The sequence below is a fragment of the Gallinula chloropus genome, assembly GCF_964237585.1.
Source record: "Gallinula chloropus genome assembly, chromosome: 4".
NCBI lineage: Eukaryota > Metazoa > Chordata > Aves > Gruiformes > Rallidae > Gallinula > Gallinula chloropus.
This window is the reverse complement of record NC_140088.1, coordinates 63606409-63623079: the sequence shown is the minus strand read 5'-3', so window position 1 is coordinate 63623079 and position 16671 is coordinate 63606409. Positions and strand designations below refer to the sequence as shown.

General features: G+C 40.3%; 1 protein-coding gene across 1 annotated transcript in view; it reads left to right on the top strand.

The window, feature by feature from the left end:
* Positions 1-16671, top strand: part of GALNTL6 (polypeptide N-acetylgalactosaminyltransferase like 6) — a gene marked incomplete at both ends in the record, with an annotated part of 462129 nt that overhangs the window by 372400 nt on the left and 73058 nt on the right. Inside the window, 2 exons of the mRNA XM_084264175.1 lie at positions 7705-7890; positions 13321-13504. Coding sequence (XP_084120301.1) covers positions 7705-7890; positions 13321-13504 — 370 coding nt within the window. The remainder of the gene's footprint in view (positions 1-7704; positions 7891-13320; positions 13505-16671) is intronic.

Here is a 16671-nt window from a genome sequence, read left to right as displayed (position 1 = left end):
ACTGAATTTTAGCTTGCCCTGAGCCAGCTAATCCAAACATCACAGTTGGGAGAACAAGTTTCCAAGTGATTAGCACAAATATTCTCTCTTAACAGTACTACTTCCAGATTAGCAGTGACTCCATAGCTTTTCTCATGCGATCTTATTCTTAGGTGTGCAAAACTGTCTGGGAAGAATGTGTTATTTAGTGCTCATGTTAAAATCAGATTGCTGTTAGCCAACTGCTATTAGATCAAGCAATTATAATTTTTGCTCTTATTTATCAGCCTATGTCAGACTTATCATAGCCAACAGTTTTCACAGTACCTGTCTGCTTCTGGAACTTGTTTTAGTCTGGCATTGCTGTAGGTGCAGGAGTCTGTCTGGCAGGAAACCTCCCTGTCCTTCCTCCAGGATTATTCAGTTGGAACTAAGTAGGAGTGTGTGTCCTACTTAAGGATGTATCTACTAAGTAGACTTCACATTTGGGTATCTGAAGAGACAATACTATCATGTTCTTCTAGATGAAAAATAAAGGCATAATAGAAGATAGCCACAAGACTGAGCAACCACTGGAAATGCCAGTCAACTAGGATGCGTGACTGATTAGAAAAAGGTGCTACTTTGACAAAGAAGTAACTGCAGACTAACAATACTCAACTCTTGGCCTGGAAGGATCATAAAGCACATCTTGATAAGTGGTTATGAAGGATGAGAAAATAATATTGGATGGTCATTGCGTATTTACCAGCTGCAAATCTCGTTTGAACAGTCTGATTGTATTTTATGACAATGGGGGTCAAGGAAATGGTGATGATGGATAGAACTTGCCTTAACTTTAGGAAGTTTTACTCCCTGTAACATTCTCACTGATAGACAGAGAAAGCATGTGCTGCACAAAAAGGCTGTTAGATGGGTTGGGTCGATAGACTCAAAAGGTAGTTAATCAGTGGCTTGGCAGAATATCTTAGGTAAGTCTTAGGGGAAAATGTTAGTCAATATCATCACCAATAATCTCTGTGATAGAGTACCCTCAGAAAATCTGTGAATGATACTAAAATGGAGAAGGTGGTTGACACATCAAATACTATGGTGTCATTTCTCTAGGATTGGGCAAATAAATCTCGTCAAGTTCAACAAGGAGTGCTACATTTTGCATCAACTTGAGTAACCCCATGTATTAGTAAAAATGTGAATGGACTGGCTGGTGTGACATGAAGAACCTACAAAGGCCATGATGAATACCAGGTGAATAAGAGAAAGTGGTGGCCTGTAAATACTGGGAAGGCAAACTGGATTGGGCTGTGCAAGGATGAGAGTGAGGGGGTAAAACAAAATTACACTCTTTGTGATGTTGGTGCTGCACATGCCTGAAATTCTGCATCCAGGTTTGCAGTTCAAGAAGCACAATAAAAGTCAGAGCCAGTTTAGCAGAGGACTATCAAGACTGTCATGGGCCAAAAGTATGTGGCCTTTGAGAATAGACTGAGGAACCCGGGCTGGTTTAATCCAGAAAACCAGTGGATAAGTGGTGATCTAATAGTTCCCTACAGCATCTCAAATGGGAATTGCACAGACAATGGAACCATATTCCTCCTGGTACTGGCAGGTGGTACTATAAGAGGCAACAGCCCCAAGATACAGCTTGGAAGTCTGAAACTTAGGAAAAAATCATTCATCATTCATCAGAAGGGTAGTGTGCACTTGCTTACCCAGAGGTGTGACCAGGATAATTGACCTTCTTGGAGTCTTTTACTTGGCTAGAAAAGAACCTGGCAGCTGACCTGATACAGCCTTTGCAATGTTTCTGCATCCAACCAGCATTTCCAACCAACAATCTACAAATAAAAAAACCTGAAAGGAAACTGGAGGAAAGACATCGTACCCAAATTCCTGGGCCCACCTTGTATTCTGTCTTCAGATTGATTTACTTTAAGGGTATATACATGCAGTGATAATAAAAAAAAAAAAAAAAATACAGTGCACAGGAGAGGGCTATTATGACAATTGCAGCAGAAAATGATAACTGAATGATCATAGAATGCTAAATTTCCTTTATGTATTTTCTGTCAAGCTCAAGACATAAACTGGCCAGAAGCATTTCTGTCATCCAAAGCTTAAGATGAGGTGCTCCAGGAAAAATGAATGCTCAAGGCCTCAGGACTGGAATGGAGGGTATTCTTACTAATTTTTCCTGGGAAGACACTTCCATCTTGCAGAAAAGGAGGTAAAGTGATGGAGAATCTTTCCCCAGTGAGACCCGTGGATCCTGCATAAATGTATTTGCAGGTTTTTCAGCCCATATTGGGCACAAAGCTCTCTGCTGTTGGCCAGAGAGAAAAATCTTCTTGAGTTGGCTGCGTCATTGTTGCACATCAAAGAGTCTATTTGACCACTTTAATTTTCACCAACAGAAACTGTCACTTGCAGATGATTTTACTGACCTAAGATTCAGACTACTATGGTTTTGGCCACCTTACTTCCTCCCTTAAGCTTGTGCTGAGGTAATAGGAGAGGTTAGCATATGTTTTGTACTAGTGATTGGGTTATTTTAACTATTTTTATATGTTTCATGTTCTGAATGGCACAACAACTCAAATTACATGATTCTCAGTCAATTAAAGTTAAAAAGAAACAGATTTAGCTAAGAATTTCAATCAGGGCGTTTATCAGGCTTCATTGCTGTTCTTAATTACTTGATAATTAAGGTTTCTATTTTTGGGGGGCAGAAACTGGAGGTGCTACAGAGGTGCAGAGGGTAAACTCTTACAGTCATAGATTTGGGGTGGACCTGCCTGACTATCCAGGAGAGATGCTTAACAAAAGCCTTTATTTTCTTTCATCGTCCATGATGCAATCAACCAAGTCCTGAAAACCAGCTCCAGCTTTCATGTCACCTTTTAAGTCTCTCTTACCACGTTCTCGATAACCTTGAAGGAACATTGCTTGTCACACAGCACATGTTGCCAGGGGGGTACCGATGAGATAATGAAATATTCCCTGGATGCATCCCAATGGATGCAGTTTTGCTTTTTACTTTTGTGATTTTTATTTTTTTTCCCTGACAAAGGCAGAACCCTGACTTTCAGGTTTTTTCTGGGCACCAAATTAAATAACTGGATACTCTGAGTAGATATTTTAATTACTATGGCTAGGCAGTTGTGTCTCTGCTATTCTTTTGGGAAAATTTCACCAGGCTTTAAATGAAGACAGAGAAGACCCCCACAAAACAATGATAATGGAGAATTTGTTTACAGACTACTGCTGGGGAAGATGTAATGCTTCCCTTTATCATCGCTTGTCAGAGCAGTGACAGCCTGTAAACCTTCTGCCTGTGCATTATTCTTTATTTGTCACTGCCTGTGCCAACTCTTGCCCTGGCAGGTGCCTGGCATGTGTCAAACATATGATTCATGGGTTCATTTGATCAACACTGTGAAGGAAAGAGTGATGTATTTCCTTTTAAATTACAAATTAGACATTTACTCCCCATATCTAGTGACAGGGGCTTTGGCTTCTTTATATCCAAAGTACACCATTTATAGCTCACTGTAGAATTTAAATACTGGCTTCTCTCTCGTGCCTAACTCTGAAAGTGAAATTTATGTAATATTGCAGCATATAAATGAAACATCCCTTTACTGTTGTGCCAAGCTTGCTTGAAATGTTTCCTTTGGTAACAAATGGGCAGAAGGTGGTGTCTCCTGGACATTTAAAGGCCTTTTTATTACAAGTTGCTTTCTGTTTTACACACCACGTTAAAATTTCTTTCAGATCATTTCTTCAGAATTGTGGCTTTGCTCTGCGCTGATTAAGACAGGTTTACTTGGACACAGGAGTTTACTTGCTTCTAAATATATATGTGTAACATATAGATTTTGTGTGCAAGATGCTTCATCTGGAGACAATATTAGCAACACAATAATTGGGAACTGTGAGATGATGTAGTTGTACTATAGGAAATAAAATATTGCTTAGTTTTCTGCTGAGGAAATCTGTGGAGTTCTGGGGAAGTGAGAAGTTCTTCTCTTCCCCAAAATACCAAAATAAAGGAAAAAACCATAAAATGTGTAGTAATCACTAACATCTAAGTTATTTATTAATCAAAATTATCTCTGTACAGAGAGTTATCAAGTCTTGTCTAGTCTGTTTAAGCAACACTGTTGCTTAAGCTGTGAGGTTCCTGGGTATTGTCTGTGTCAGATCATCTATGTCTTCTTGACCCCTGGCTCAATCACAGGTGCCTTTATCAGGTAGCCAGCCTTTAAAGCCAGCTGCTGGCCGCAAGTCCTGTGGAACTGCCCTTTTGCTGTAGAGTCTCACCAGTATATTGAGTAATGCGGGAGCAGCATTAATGATGGGTTTGACAAGAAGGGTATGTTTTCACTACTTACATAAACAGAAAAAAATACTGCAGTTTTCTTCAGATCTACCGTTCTGCTTTCTCCGTATGTTACTCTGGTGCTTGTTTACGCTTCTAGAGATCAGTAAGATGTGAAACAGATAGTGTCACAAGACATTGTGGGGAAAATACAGTGTAAATGTACTTTTGTATTGATTTAAGATATCATTACTTATGATTCAAAAGGGATTCCTTCTTCTCCTCCACTTTAAGATATTTGCATTCTCACAACCATATGGGAGTTGGTCGTGGAACTTAAATACTTCATTATAGTTGTGTAGTTACTGAGAATTTTTCTCAAATAAACTGTTGCCTTGGCCAAATCTCAAAGCTAAAGATACGGTAGGTATTGTTACTGGTGTCTGCTTGACTATATTATGACTTACTATTATTAAGGCATTGCTAATATTTAGCTGTTTTAACAGGTCTAGAATCCTTATACCTCTCTAATAATGAATATGCTTTGTTTTGTATGTGGACCTGATCTTTTTATGTCACTTGTTCAGCTAAGCTCCATAAAAAATAACACTTGGCAGGTTTGTGGGAGTGTGATGTAATCAATCTGCCAGGCCTCCCCATATTTATATTTCAACCACCAGCCTCCATACCAAAGAGGCTTTAACTGCTTGGCTTGCTTGATTGCCAGGGTCAAACCACCACAGTCCTTTTTGGAGCCCGGAAGATCCATCCTTGAGTTGGCTAGTATTGGTTCTGTCAGACCTGAGAGAAGCTTCTAGCAGCTTCTTGCAGAAGCCACCCCTGCAGCCCCCCCCTTCACCACCTCACCACGCAAAACCACAAAATCAGTGAACCCATCTCTGAGACGAGAAGGGTAAAGATGGGTTTGCACTAGAGCCAAGGTGTTAAGTGATTCATTGCATAGTTGAAGAGCTGTGTTCAGGCTGAGTAATCTTAATCATCACCCTAGTGGTCTGAACATCGTGCAGGAGTGTGGTCTTGCTCTTGGTGCAGGGTTCATATACACTGTATTCAGTGCAAACATACTTAAGTCTTGTGTGGGGGAGAGATCAGAGGGGTAAGAAGTTAGATGACCTTAAAGAACTACAGGAGATTTCTAGCCTCTGAGTCCTAACAGAAGATAAGGTACCTAAGAGATTGGCTTTGATTTACTTTGGAAATATGTAATATCCTGTCGCTTTGAAACTGTTTCATTTTTCATGGCTGTACGATGATACAATTTACCACACAGAAAAAAATCCAGATTGACAGCCCTAACAGACTTTCTTATATTACCTGCAAGGTCTTTGTATCTTTGTTTTTAAAATCTGTTTCCCTTCTTCTATATTCCTACGCTATGGGAATAGCCTCAACAGAGTTCATAAAAACAGGAAAACAGTTCAATAAATACACATTTTAGACAGTCTTGCACACAGGCACAAAATGATCTAAGACTCGATTTAACTTCAGTTCAGTCGTGATGCTGAATTGTAGCTGGTACCTCAAATGAGTCAGAATGGTACACAGCCTTGTCCTGCGAATATGGTTGGTCATGCAACATTCATCATTCAAAGACATAGTACATCTCTTGTCATTGTGACTGTTGGGAGACTGTGATGGTTTTTCTTCAGTATCTAAGTAGAAAAATGGGATGAAAATAGGGATACTTCAATTCTTTTCATTTCAGAGGAGCACAGAATAATTTAGGCTGGAAAAGATCTTTAAGATCACCAAGTCCAACCACAGATGAACTTTATTTTAGAATTTAAATCTCTGTATTTTGCAATTAACCACAGAGTAGAAGACAAAAACATTTGATGTTTATCTGAACGACCTTTATTTTTTTCTTTTTTTTATTGTCTCAGACTTGGCCTTTCTCACTTGATCTAATACCCCAGGTGTTTTGAACACTAACCACTCTCTTGAGTCAGCAGGTCTCCAAAGCACTTAGCTTCTCCCTCCCAAAACCCCATGTCTGTTCTGTAATCCTTGCAAACTGATGTTCCCAGGCCTCAGGCTGCTCCCTCTTCTGTCTCAGCATACATCGGGATTCTCAGTGCAGAGAAGCATCCCATGCAGTACCCTCCCACTAAAACATTATGACTGCACACTATCGTTTCTACTTTCTCCTAATCTGCTGGTAGATTTGAAAAGCCTTGCACATTGCTCAGCAAGGAAGGAAAAGAACAGAGACATGTGCAGAAAGCTCTCTTTCAGCAGAGTTTTGTTTTAACACATGATTCTGCACTCTCCGCACTATGACTTGTTTGCTTGTTGCCTTTAATCTGCGTGTCAGCCTTACAGGCTCAAGGGTACTGCTAAATGATAGTCCTTCCAGGTAGGCAACAGCAAAGTTCTTGCAGTCTCTAAAGATGCGAGGTCTGGCCACGCAAGTCTAAAAAGTTAGTAGCTGATATAACAAGCAATCATAATTTGGCAAACCCATTTCAGTGCGACATAGCTTGCAGCCCCAAAACCACTAAATGTGGCTTATCAGCAGTTCTAATTACTGGAGACTAAGCTTTTCTTTCCCTCTTTCCCTGCCAGATGAAATTATCAGATTTTCTGAAAGTAACAGTCTGACAAACTGAGGTGTTTTTATCAAAGATAAGAAATCAGTATTTCTATTGTAGATGTATTTAGAGGGAGGCAAAACTGTAGAGTTGTATAAGGAGGGCGTTGGGCTGGGAGGTTGTCTTACAATTTTTGCTGTATGTTTCTAAGCCAGAAGACAAAAGTTCCCAAAAGTGCTGTTTTGTCATACAAATAGAGCTAGGATATTCCCATAAGAGAACCTATCAAGTGCTCTATATTTGCAGCTTAATTTTATTAGGAGTCAGCTGTCCATTTTCTTCACACTGGTCTCCAAGTATTAATATCTTACCTCATGGATGTTTCCTTTCCCATTACAAAAACAATCTCACTGCGCTAGTTTAATACTTCCATTTTGAAAACTGCTTTCCGAGCATAGTTCTTCATAATTAGTTGGTGTAGGAAACCCACCTGGAAAGGACACTGTTTATAAAACAGCATGCCAGAATGTTTATCTGGCCTTGGGCTGCAGGAGCCAAAGGATGGATGAATATCCTGCAGTTGTTTTGGCCATGATTATATTGTGGATGGCAGGTTGCCAGTAGCAACTGCAGTAAAAGGTCCAGAGTGTCAGTGTCTTCCTCTGCGTGATAAAACAGAGAACATTTGCACTTTCCAAACTGCCTCAGAGAGGATTTGTGGCAGATTTTGGAGGACTTGAAGTGACAAGAGATGGAAGTAGATAAGCTGCTTGCAGGTTGTATGCCAACCTGGCCTTCTGTTGGCTCCTCCAGGCCTGGCACCACTGACGCTTTTTTTGCCCTTCTTTCTAGAACATTTAAAAGAGAAGCTGGAGGAATACATGGTCCGTTTTGCCAAAGTGAGGATTGTACGTACCAAGAAACGAGAAGGGCTCATTCGGACCAGACTGCTAGGAGCCTCGCTGGCTAGAGGAGAAGTCTTGACATTTCTGGATTCCCATTGCGAAGTCAACGTGAATTGGCTGCCTCCCTTGCTTAGTAAGTGTATGAGTGTTCATCAGCCATTAAAACCAGAGTGTACAGCATAGCTTAAGCAATCGAAGTCATGTCCCACAATCAGCAGGACATACACTGTACGGAAGTGTCTGGAGCTGTGTCGCAGTGTCTGAAGAGTCTGTATGAAAGAGAACTCAGACAAATGTGAGCAGCTCCATTTTGTGGTTCTTGTGACTAAAGAACTGGTAAAATTTTGAAGTCTTACTTCACTTTGGCCTATTAGAGTTATAATTTGTTTTATTATTACTACCACTTAATACACTGCTAAATCTAGCATTCTGCTATGCCCTTACTGTAACCTGAAAACTTTTGTTATGCAGGTATTGTACTCCTTCCTAGTCTTCCACATTCCATTAAAGCAGCTTTTGCTGTAAATGTATCCGAGACCTCAGAGTTAGATCCAATAACAACTGCATTTACAATAGGAACCTCAGAAAGAGTGATTTGCTATTGACTGCTTTGCTGGGTTCCAGCTGCAGCCGGCAAAGCTCCATTAGTGGAAGGAATAGAAGGAATCAATTATTGTAGTATAAGGTTTCACTTCAGGAAACAATGTCCCCGTTTCTACACACTTGACTACGTGCAAAGTGTATGTTCTTTGCCAAGTGCTTTTTTGCTAGCAAAACCAAAGAAAATTTCTGAGCTTACTATTAGATAAGTGTGTGTTGATTAAAAGAATATGTCATGAGTACCTGACAGGATAGTGTTCCCCAGCAGTCATTGTTTCATGAATTTTTTTGGCGGGACGGGTTTATCCACACAATAATCTGATAAAGCATTCACAGACAAGAAGGGATCTGTTCTGTTTTCCTATCATTTGAGGGGGGGGGGGGGGAAACAAGTAACTAGTTTTTCTTGAGATCAGTAACAAGATTATATCCAAATTCTAAATTTGCATCCCTTCCAGCTTCCATATCAAATTACACTTACAGTCTATCCCCTTGTTATCACTTTGCCCTTAATCACAACATTAGTGTGTTACAAATAACCTCCATGCCTTTCTGTAAAGCCCAAATGACATAAAGCAGCAGAGGGAAATACAAGTTTCAACAAGCCTTCCACATGCAGCCTCATCAAGTGACCATTAAACACTCCGAAGTGTTCTACATCCACTTTTATCGACTTTTTGTCCCATTGCACATATGATGTTACCCCTAAAGACAAAATTTGCAGATGATTCTCACTCTTGTCCTCTGATATCTTTACTGTAAAGAAGCTGTAGCCCTTCTCTTTTGCTAACTTAGATGTGGGAAAATTGCAAGTTGTAATATCAGCTCCTTTTCTTGCTTTCTTGTCTGAAGTGAAGGTACATCTAGCTGGATTTCACCAGAAAATCCTGAAAAATAAATAAAATGGTAGCAAAATATTCATAATTCAGTTAGACTGCAGTTGAGTATTGAACTAATGATCTCCCTTGACATCAAGTCAGAACGCTGAGAAAATGAGAGAAGCTTCATCAGGGACCAAGTCCCAGATCTCAAGTGGAACGAGATCTTTCTTCTTCCACATGTACTAGAAATACCCTTAGCTAATCAACCAGTGGATCTAGAAATTAATCTTGAGGAACACTGAAGCCCAGGATCAAGGCTTTATTTTTGAAGGAAAAAGTAGAGCATTACATGAGACCAGACAAATAGAGAAGGAACACACAGCCAGTGTATTTAAGGATGCCCCATGCCCTGTTTTCCCAAAGGGATGAGATAACTTTCTCATAGACATTAGATGTCAAATACTTACTATATTGAAATCAGATGACACCTGGCGACTAATAATAGTAAAGTTCATATATTTTTGCAAGTATTTGTATAAAGATCAACTCTTCACTCAGCACTGGATATTATTGAATGGTATTCAAGGAAACCAAAACAGAAGCTGAATTGGGTATTTATTGCTTTGAAGCTGCTGTAATTTAGATCTGATTGTATCTGCCATGTTTAGTGAAAAGTCCTCAGGAAGAGGCCAGTTCAGCCCTGCTCTGGAGACTGGCAGGGACTGAGAGGGACAATCATTTCCACTGTCCCAAATTACTGTTTCTTTTAAATGAGACCTTGCAAGCTAGAGGATGAGGAGTGGAAAACTAGTGATCTAAAAACTATCAGTTTTTAGACTGAAGGAAAACTAAGTTATTTCAGTACTTGTTAAGTGTCTAAATTGCTTTGTGGCACTGAGCCATGGACATTTTCAGTTACAGTCCTTTGTTTTGTTTTCTTTAAAACCAGGTGCAAAACAGCTTTTATTTATTTTCTTTAAGCTTTATTTAGTTTATTTCTTTAGCTTAAATAGGTTTCTAAACTGAGATAAGCTACTCTGAGATCTCAGAGAGTTTTGCCTGATGTTCACTGAACAGGCAGCTGTAGCCATGTAAAAATGTTGGCAAACACAGCTGTTTGTTATCCCTTCTCAGTGCTATAAAGTCAGCAGAAGGAAAAATGTGACTTGGGCTCCAGCTGTTGTACTTGAGAGTCTAGTGTACCGTGAAGTTGCAGTTATTGCAGGTTTAAGGTAAGAAACATAGCAATGAACTAGCTTGAAAGATGCAGGCACATCCTTTCTTCTGTTGATGTTGCAGCAGGAGGAGGGGAGATGGATGACAGATTAGTTGTGCCATAAGCTTTCAGGGCTAGGCTTGTCAAAAAAGGGTTTTTTCCTGATCAAGACTTAAAATTACGTCATGATTAGATCATGCTTAGCAAGCTATTGAGACACCTGCTAGTTCTAGCTGTCCATCTCCACAGCATTTATATGATGAGTTATTTGCCAGTGAGAAAGACTGAGAAGACAAGTTCTTATGACAGTTTGGATACTAAGAGATAACTTGCTGAGCTGCTGAAATGTCACCATCTATAATCACATATATAAGTAGGAAAATAGCAGTATTTGCAATGTGGCATTATAACTAACCAGCCAATTTGAAACAAGCACTTAAAATTAAAGGGGTACTTCTTTCTTGTAAAGCTAACACATGCTTCTTTGAGAGAGTGGCTTATCCGATATTGAACACTTCTGCTTCTTGCCCCATATGCTAGCTCAGCTTGGTGCTAACAGTGGTGAATTGAAATATGTATGCACATGTTGCTAAAAATTGCTAGGGAGAAAGTTCTGAGCATTGTTCCCTCTTGTTTCTAGGCTTTCCCTCAGATCTGCCAGATTTTCACATCTACAGTGATACTTATCTATCTGTTCTTCCCTCTATCTTCAGTATATATGCATTGAAATACTGCATGGAAATTTTCTGACCAGTAGGAATTTGTGTGAGGATGAGGAATAAAGGCAGTGGAAAAGAAGCGGTTAAGCATTTCAGCTGTGCCTTTCACGGTCTTGCGTTAGGAGCAGGTGGGATGGAGAAATGTAGCTGGCAAAAGCAGCAGCTTTTTTTTTACACTTGTAAAGCTATGATACTGCCTCTCTTGTAAATATGAGCTAGCCCTGCACCTTTTTTTCCGTGTCCTGAATCTGTATTTGGGCTGCATTTAGGCCTAGAAGTGTGTATGCAGAATTCACTATTTGGGGCATACTGAAAGAAACAGTGGGACTGCATGTTTGATTACTCTGCCTTTTGGTGTGCGTAGCTACAAACACTCTGGTTTCTTCAAGAAAAGTTGAGAACTTCCTGTGGTTCCTCTTCATCTCCAAAACAGTTTGGGGGCTGAGAAGTTAGTTGTGCAGTTACAGACAAGAACAGGGAGGTAAGCATCATCTTACTTGCAAAATTCTTGCAGAGTTGCAGAAATGAAAACTGGAATTGAGTTTGAGCATTGCTCAAATAATTTTCTCCCTGGCTATCTGTGCATGTGACTTGAAGATTTCCAATCCATCGGTCTGTTTAAAGGCAGCAGCTTTTAAAGATCAAGAGAAGGATGCTAAAGTATTATGAATCTACCTTTAACCTGCTCCAGCCAAATCAATCCCATTTAGTTTCTCTCCTCCAGGGAATTTAGAAGGGGTGGATCATAGGCAGACTATTATAAGGCCTGTAACTATTAGCAGGACCAGCACAGGAAAGAGATTATGTAAAAATGACTTTACGTAATGATTACAGATAACGCTACACAATATACCAGTGAATGTAATTATATTTGGCAACTGCAACAGTAATGTAGCCATTATGTCTGAGATGAGTTTCCTAGAATTTTGTGAGAGCCTGTGCTTTAAATTTATTTCTCTATTAAAGGATAAAGATGTAAAAACCTGCTGAACTTCCAGGCACATTAATTTCTCTATAGCAGTCAGCATTGTTCCCCCATTTGTGCAGTCTCTAAACAACTGAGAATAAATATGAAAAATGCAGATGTTTTGCTAACATAATCTTTTTTTTTCTTAATTTCAATCCTTCAGAAACAAGGAAGCAGAATATGCATTATTAATCATTACCCCGGTATTACCTGCCTTCCTATCTAAGTGCTCATTCCAGTCTCAGCCCTCAGATTTTTCTAGGACATTACTGAGCGCCAGTGAAATCTAATCCCTAAAACCAAAGAGCAAGTTTTCAACATAAGTGCCACAATATATATGACATTTTCTAAAAAATCTAGGATATGATTGGGAGCTTTATCGTACTTGGAATTTTGAGAGTTTGTGTTTTCAAGAGTTCATAGTTTTTCTACTGTCCTTTCATGCCAACACAGCTAAAAATTTCCCCTGTACTTCTTCATTTCAAACCATTATTCTTCTGCCTAATTCTTGCAGCTAGAATATCTTACTTTCTTTTCTGTGGAGCAGACCCAGGCCCACCCTGCCCTTAAACTAGAACTGGGAATTTAAGTTAGCCTTACAATTCCATTTTTATTTTTTTTAAAGCAAAAAGAAACTCCTTTCTTTAGAAAACAGGCAACTAAGAATAATCCTGTGGGGCCTTCTTTATCTCAGAGATCGGTACAAAAATGGACACAAGCCCTGTTTTGTTCCTCACATTGGAGTTTGCCTTTAATTTGCAGCGTTTGATCTCAAAGCTGATGCACACTAGAGCCACAGGAACAGCGGCTGACTGGTTGCAAGAGCTGAGATTCACGTTTGGGAACACAAATCTCTCTCGCAGGAGGTTGCCGTGCACACTCCCCACAGCTGAAGGAGTATTTTTACATTTTGCTTGCTGGCTTGTTCTGTAGCTGACAGATTGGGGACAGCTCAGAGTAGCAAAGTGACAGAGATATAGATGACTGGACTCCGGTGGGTCTCGCAGGGATATGCCTTCCTTTAAAGAACTGTAAATGCTTCTAATCATTGCCCAACTGCATTAAGTCCACTTTAGATAAAGGCTTGATACAGATTTGAAAAATGAAATTATTTGGGGGCCATAGGGAACAAAGCAAGCAATCTTCAAACACCAGAAAACCTGTGGGATTCACTTTGCAGTAATATGATAGATGGCTTGACTAGACATGCCGTTTCCTATTTTCTACTTTCATTTTTCAGACCAGATTGCACTAAACCACAAAACCATCGTGTGTCCTATGATCGATGTCATTGACCACAATCACTTTGGCTACGAGGCACAGGCGGGGGATGCCATGCGAGGAGCTTTTGACTGGGAAATGTACTACAAAAGAATACCGATTCCTCCAGAGCTCCAGAGAGCTGATCCCAGCGACCCCTTTGAGTAAGTAGCGATAAAAGGGAGAGTGGGAACATGAAGCAGAACAAACAAAGAAGGTAACCGTAGCAGAAGAATCCAAGCCCAGAAACTTCCATGTAGGCTGTTTTGTACCAATGAAAGGTGATAGAAGCAAACAGCTTCTGTACAGGTTTATAAAACCTCAAAAATGGGGAAAAAGACCAGGACAACAGTTTGTAAAATTCACAAGTGGTTCCTGGAAACACAAACCTTCCCAATTTTCCTGCCCCAGTGGCCATGCATAAAAGAAATAGGCACATGCTTTAGTTAAGAGAAGGTTTCAGCATTGCATGAGAGTAGCAAGTAGTGAACCTGAGGATGGTTATTCTCTATTCCACAGAGTGCTTCCTGAACAGACCTTAGGTCAATGCTGTCTTTGCTGGAGATTGATGCAATACATGCATCAATAGCTGAGTCCACATTCTGCCAGCAGATGTTCTGTTTATGACCAGTGGTACTGCTACTGTGTATGTATTGCTGTAACTTAAACACAGGGCTGTCAAACCTGAACAGTGTCAAGCTGATTTATAAATAGTCGTTGATAAGCCAGCCTTCGACCCCAGTACTGTGTCAGCTCATTCATAGACATTATCTCCTACTCTTAACAAAGGTCGATTCTTTATTCTTTTAATCATTCTCATGTAAGGTTCAACAGGGTTTAGTCTGCATCAGCAGAGAGCGGACAGACAGACATGGGTCAGTGCTGCAGTCTCTGGGTCTCAGTGTGCATCCTGGCAGGGCTGGCAGCAGGACAGGCTCTGATCTTGTTGGTAATCCTGGCCAAAACTCCATCCTGCAGGTTTTGGCAGTTTTAAAACACAGAGTTTTCCTCTCCCCAGAACAAAGCCTGGAAACAACAGCAACAGAAAACTTGTGTCTCTAGCACAGCCTCTGTACTACTTTGAATTAATGGATCTGATTCATGTGGAAATTGACCCTGATATCCAGGGAATGACCAGCTCTGTACAGGGAGAGGGAGATAATTGTAGCATTTGGTTGGCTTATTTTCATTATTCTGCTTGTTCTTCTTTACTCATCTCCATCGAGGCCCATCAGTCTTCATCTCACATTGGTTTAAGTGCTGATGAAGTACTTCACATCAGCCACCAACGTGACCACTCCACTACATAGGTGTACGTACTGCAATCACATAACACTCCAGAGTTGCTAGAGCTTCCTTTGCTCTCCTGCAAGTCTTTCTGGCTCCCTGAGCAGCTGTAATTTCTCACCACTTACTGAAAGTCACCTACATCATTTGGTTCAGCACTCAAAGTTTGTGTATAAGTAAAACTTTTGTACCGCCAGTGTAGCTGCAAGGCTGTTTATCAGCCGTTTCACACATTTGCAGTTCACAGTGTGCATCTCTCAATGACAAGAGAGCCCTGAAGAGGAGGCACTCATAGGAAACTTTCAGATGAGACCAGGCTTTGTGCAGCCCAAAACAGATGTGGTTGTTATGGATAATCTGTTGTTACAATCAATCGATACCCACCTTGCTCTGCCTGCTTTCATAAGGCATACAGCTAAATGGCTTTGTGAGGAAGAACATAAAGGACAATGAGACTTAGATAATTCTTGTAATCTGAGTTGGTGTAATCAGAATCTCCAGAAGGTGGAAAGGCACCACTTCACAGTTCTTGGGAAAATCAGCAAGAGTCCTTTGTGTTTTCCCTATCTCAGGAAGAGCATCATAGCGATGCATGTGGAAAAGCAGCATTGCACGTGGAGCCACCATGCTCGTCCCCACACTTGGCAGCAGGATTGAAGGCTGTCTGACCTAGGGCAATACCTTTGCTCAAAACTACCTTCTGCCTAGAATGGTAAGGGTATAGAAATGTTTAAGTAATTGGTATTACTTTTGCTTAGTGGAGGAATTATGTTTCAATTCAAAGTCAGTATTGCTTTTCTCCTGGGCCATTCTCTGCTGACACCTCGAGCTTTTATACCTTGCTTACAAGTGTGGTAAACGTTGCAAACCATTTTAGATAGCAGTAACTTAATTGACCAAGACAGCTTCTACAGAATTAAAGAAACAAAGCAGTTTTCCTTTAGGTGCATATGCACTAAAACTAGGAATGGCTTCAGCCAACGCCGTAATTACTAGGGTACTGTTTTGTAAGCGTAGGAATTTTTTTATTTCTTTTTAGGTTAAATATTTTACTGTTGGTATCCTAATAGTTTTATTTCTTGCCAACAGCATCAGATCTGAGCTGATCCTTAATGAACTGGAAAATTGCCAGCATTTTTAGTAAAACACCAGCAAATAATGGGTACATGATCCAAAAATCACACTGATGAGTTTTTTTTCCCCTCACTTAAAATGCCAGCTCAGTATGTGTGTTAAGCAGAAAAGGTCACATCAGCCTAAGAAATAATGTACATAAAACCAGATCAAACTACAGAAGCCCTAAAAGCAGTTGTTTAATAATACATTTGCTTTCTATCCGCACGTGTGCAAAATACTGCTGCAGCAGACGTCAGCAGTGTGCTTGCTGTTGACACAACAAAGTGTTGTCAGGTAGGCCTTTGGTGTAACAGCAGCACAAAGCTTACTGAGCACTACTGTTTCTGGAATTAATTCCTCCCACACCACCCCTCGCCCCCTTTTTTCTTTAGTTTGAAGTGTAGTTTACAATGGTCAGTGTTTGATAGGCACTCTCCTGTTGGAGAGTACCTATCTGGGTGCAGTCTTTCAGTTCAGAATCCCTCTTCTGAAGAGTTTGGGCATTCTCATTAATTTGTGGTGAGAGTGTGGAGATGGCTTGTTGTTCAAAGACCTGTGGCACTGCTCAGACAGCATGGCCACACTTTGCTAGGACACAGCTTGGAGCTTTGTTCCATACATCAGCTTCTTCTGATGCACACTCACACCTGCTCTCAGGCCTTCATTCATGAAGTCAAGATTTGACTTGATGTTTGTGAATTTCTGTATCACTGTATAACACTCAGAATCTTCCTATTTGCCCAATGTCAAATTCAGGTACAGATGATGACGTTCTAGCACCAACTTGGGAGTCACGTGACAAATTTCTATCGGTGTCTGGCTCAGGATGCATTCATCTACCAAAATTTATCATTTTGGTTCATGTGTAGTTTGTCACTGGCTATGCCAGGTTTCCCATAGGCTTCACTGAATCAAACTGTAACTATAT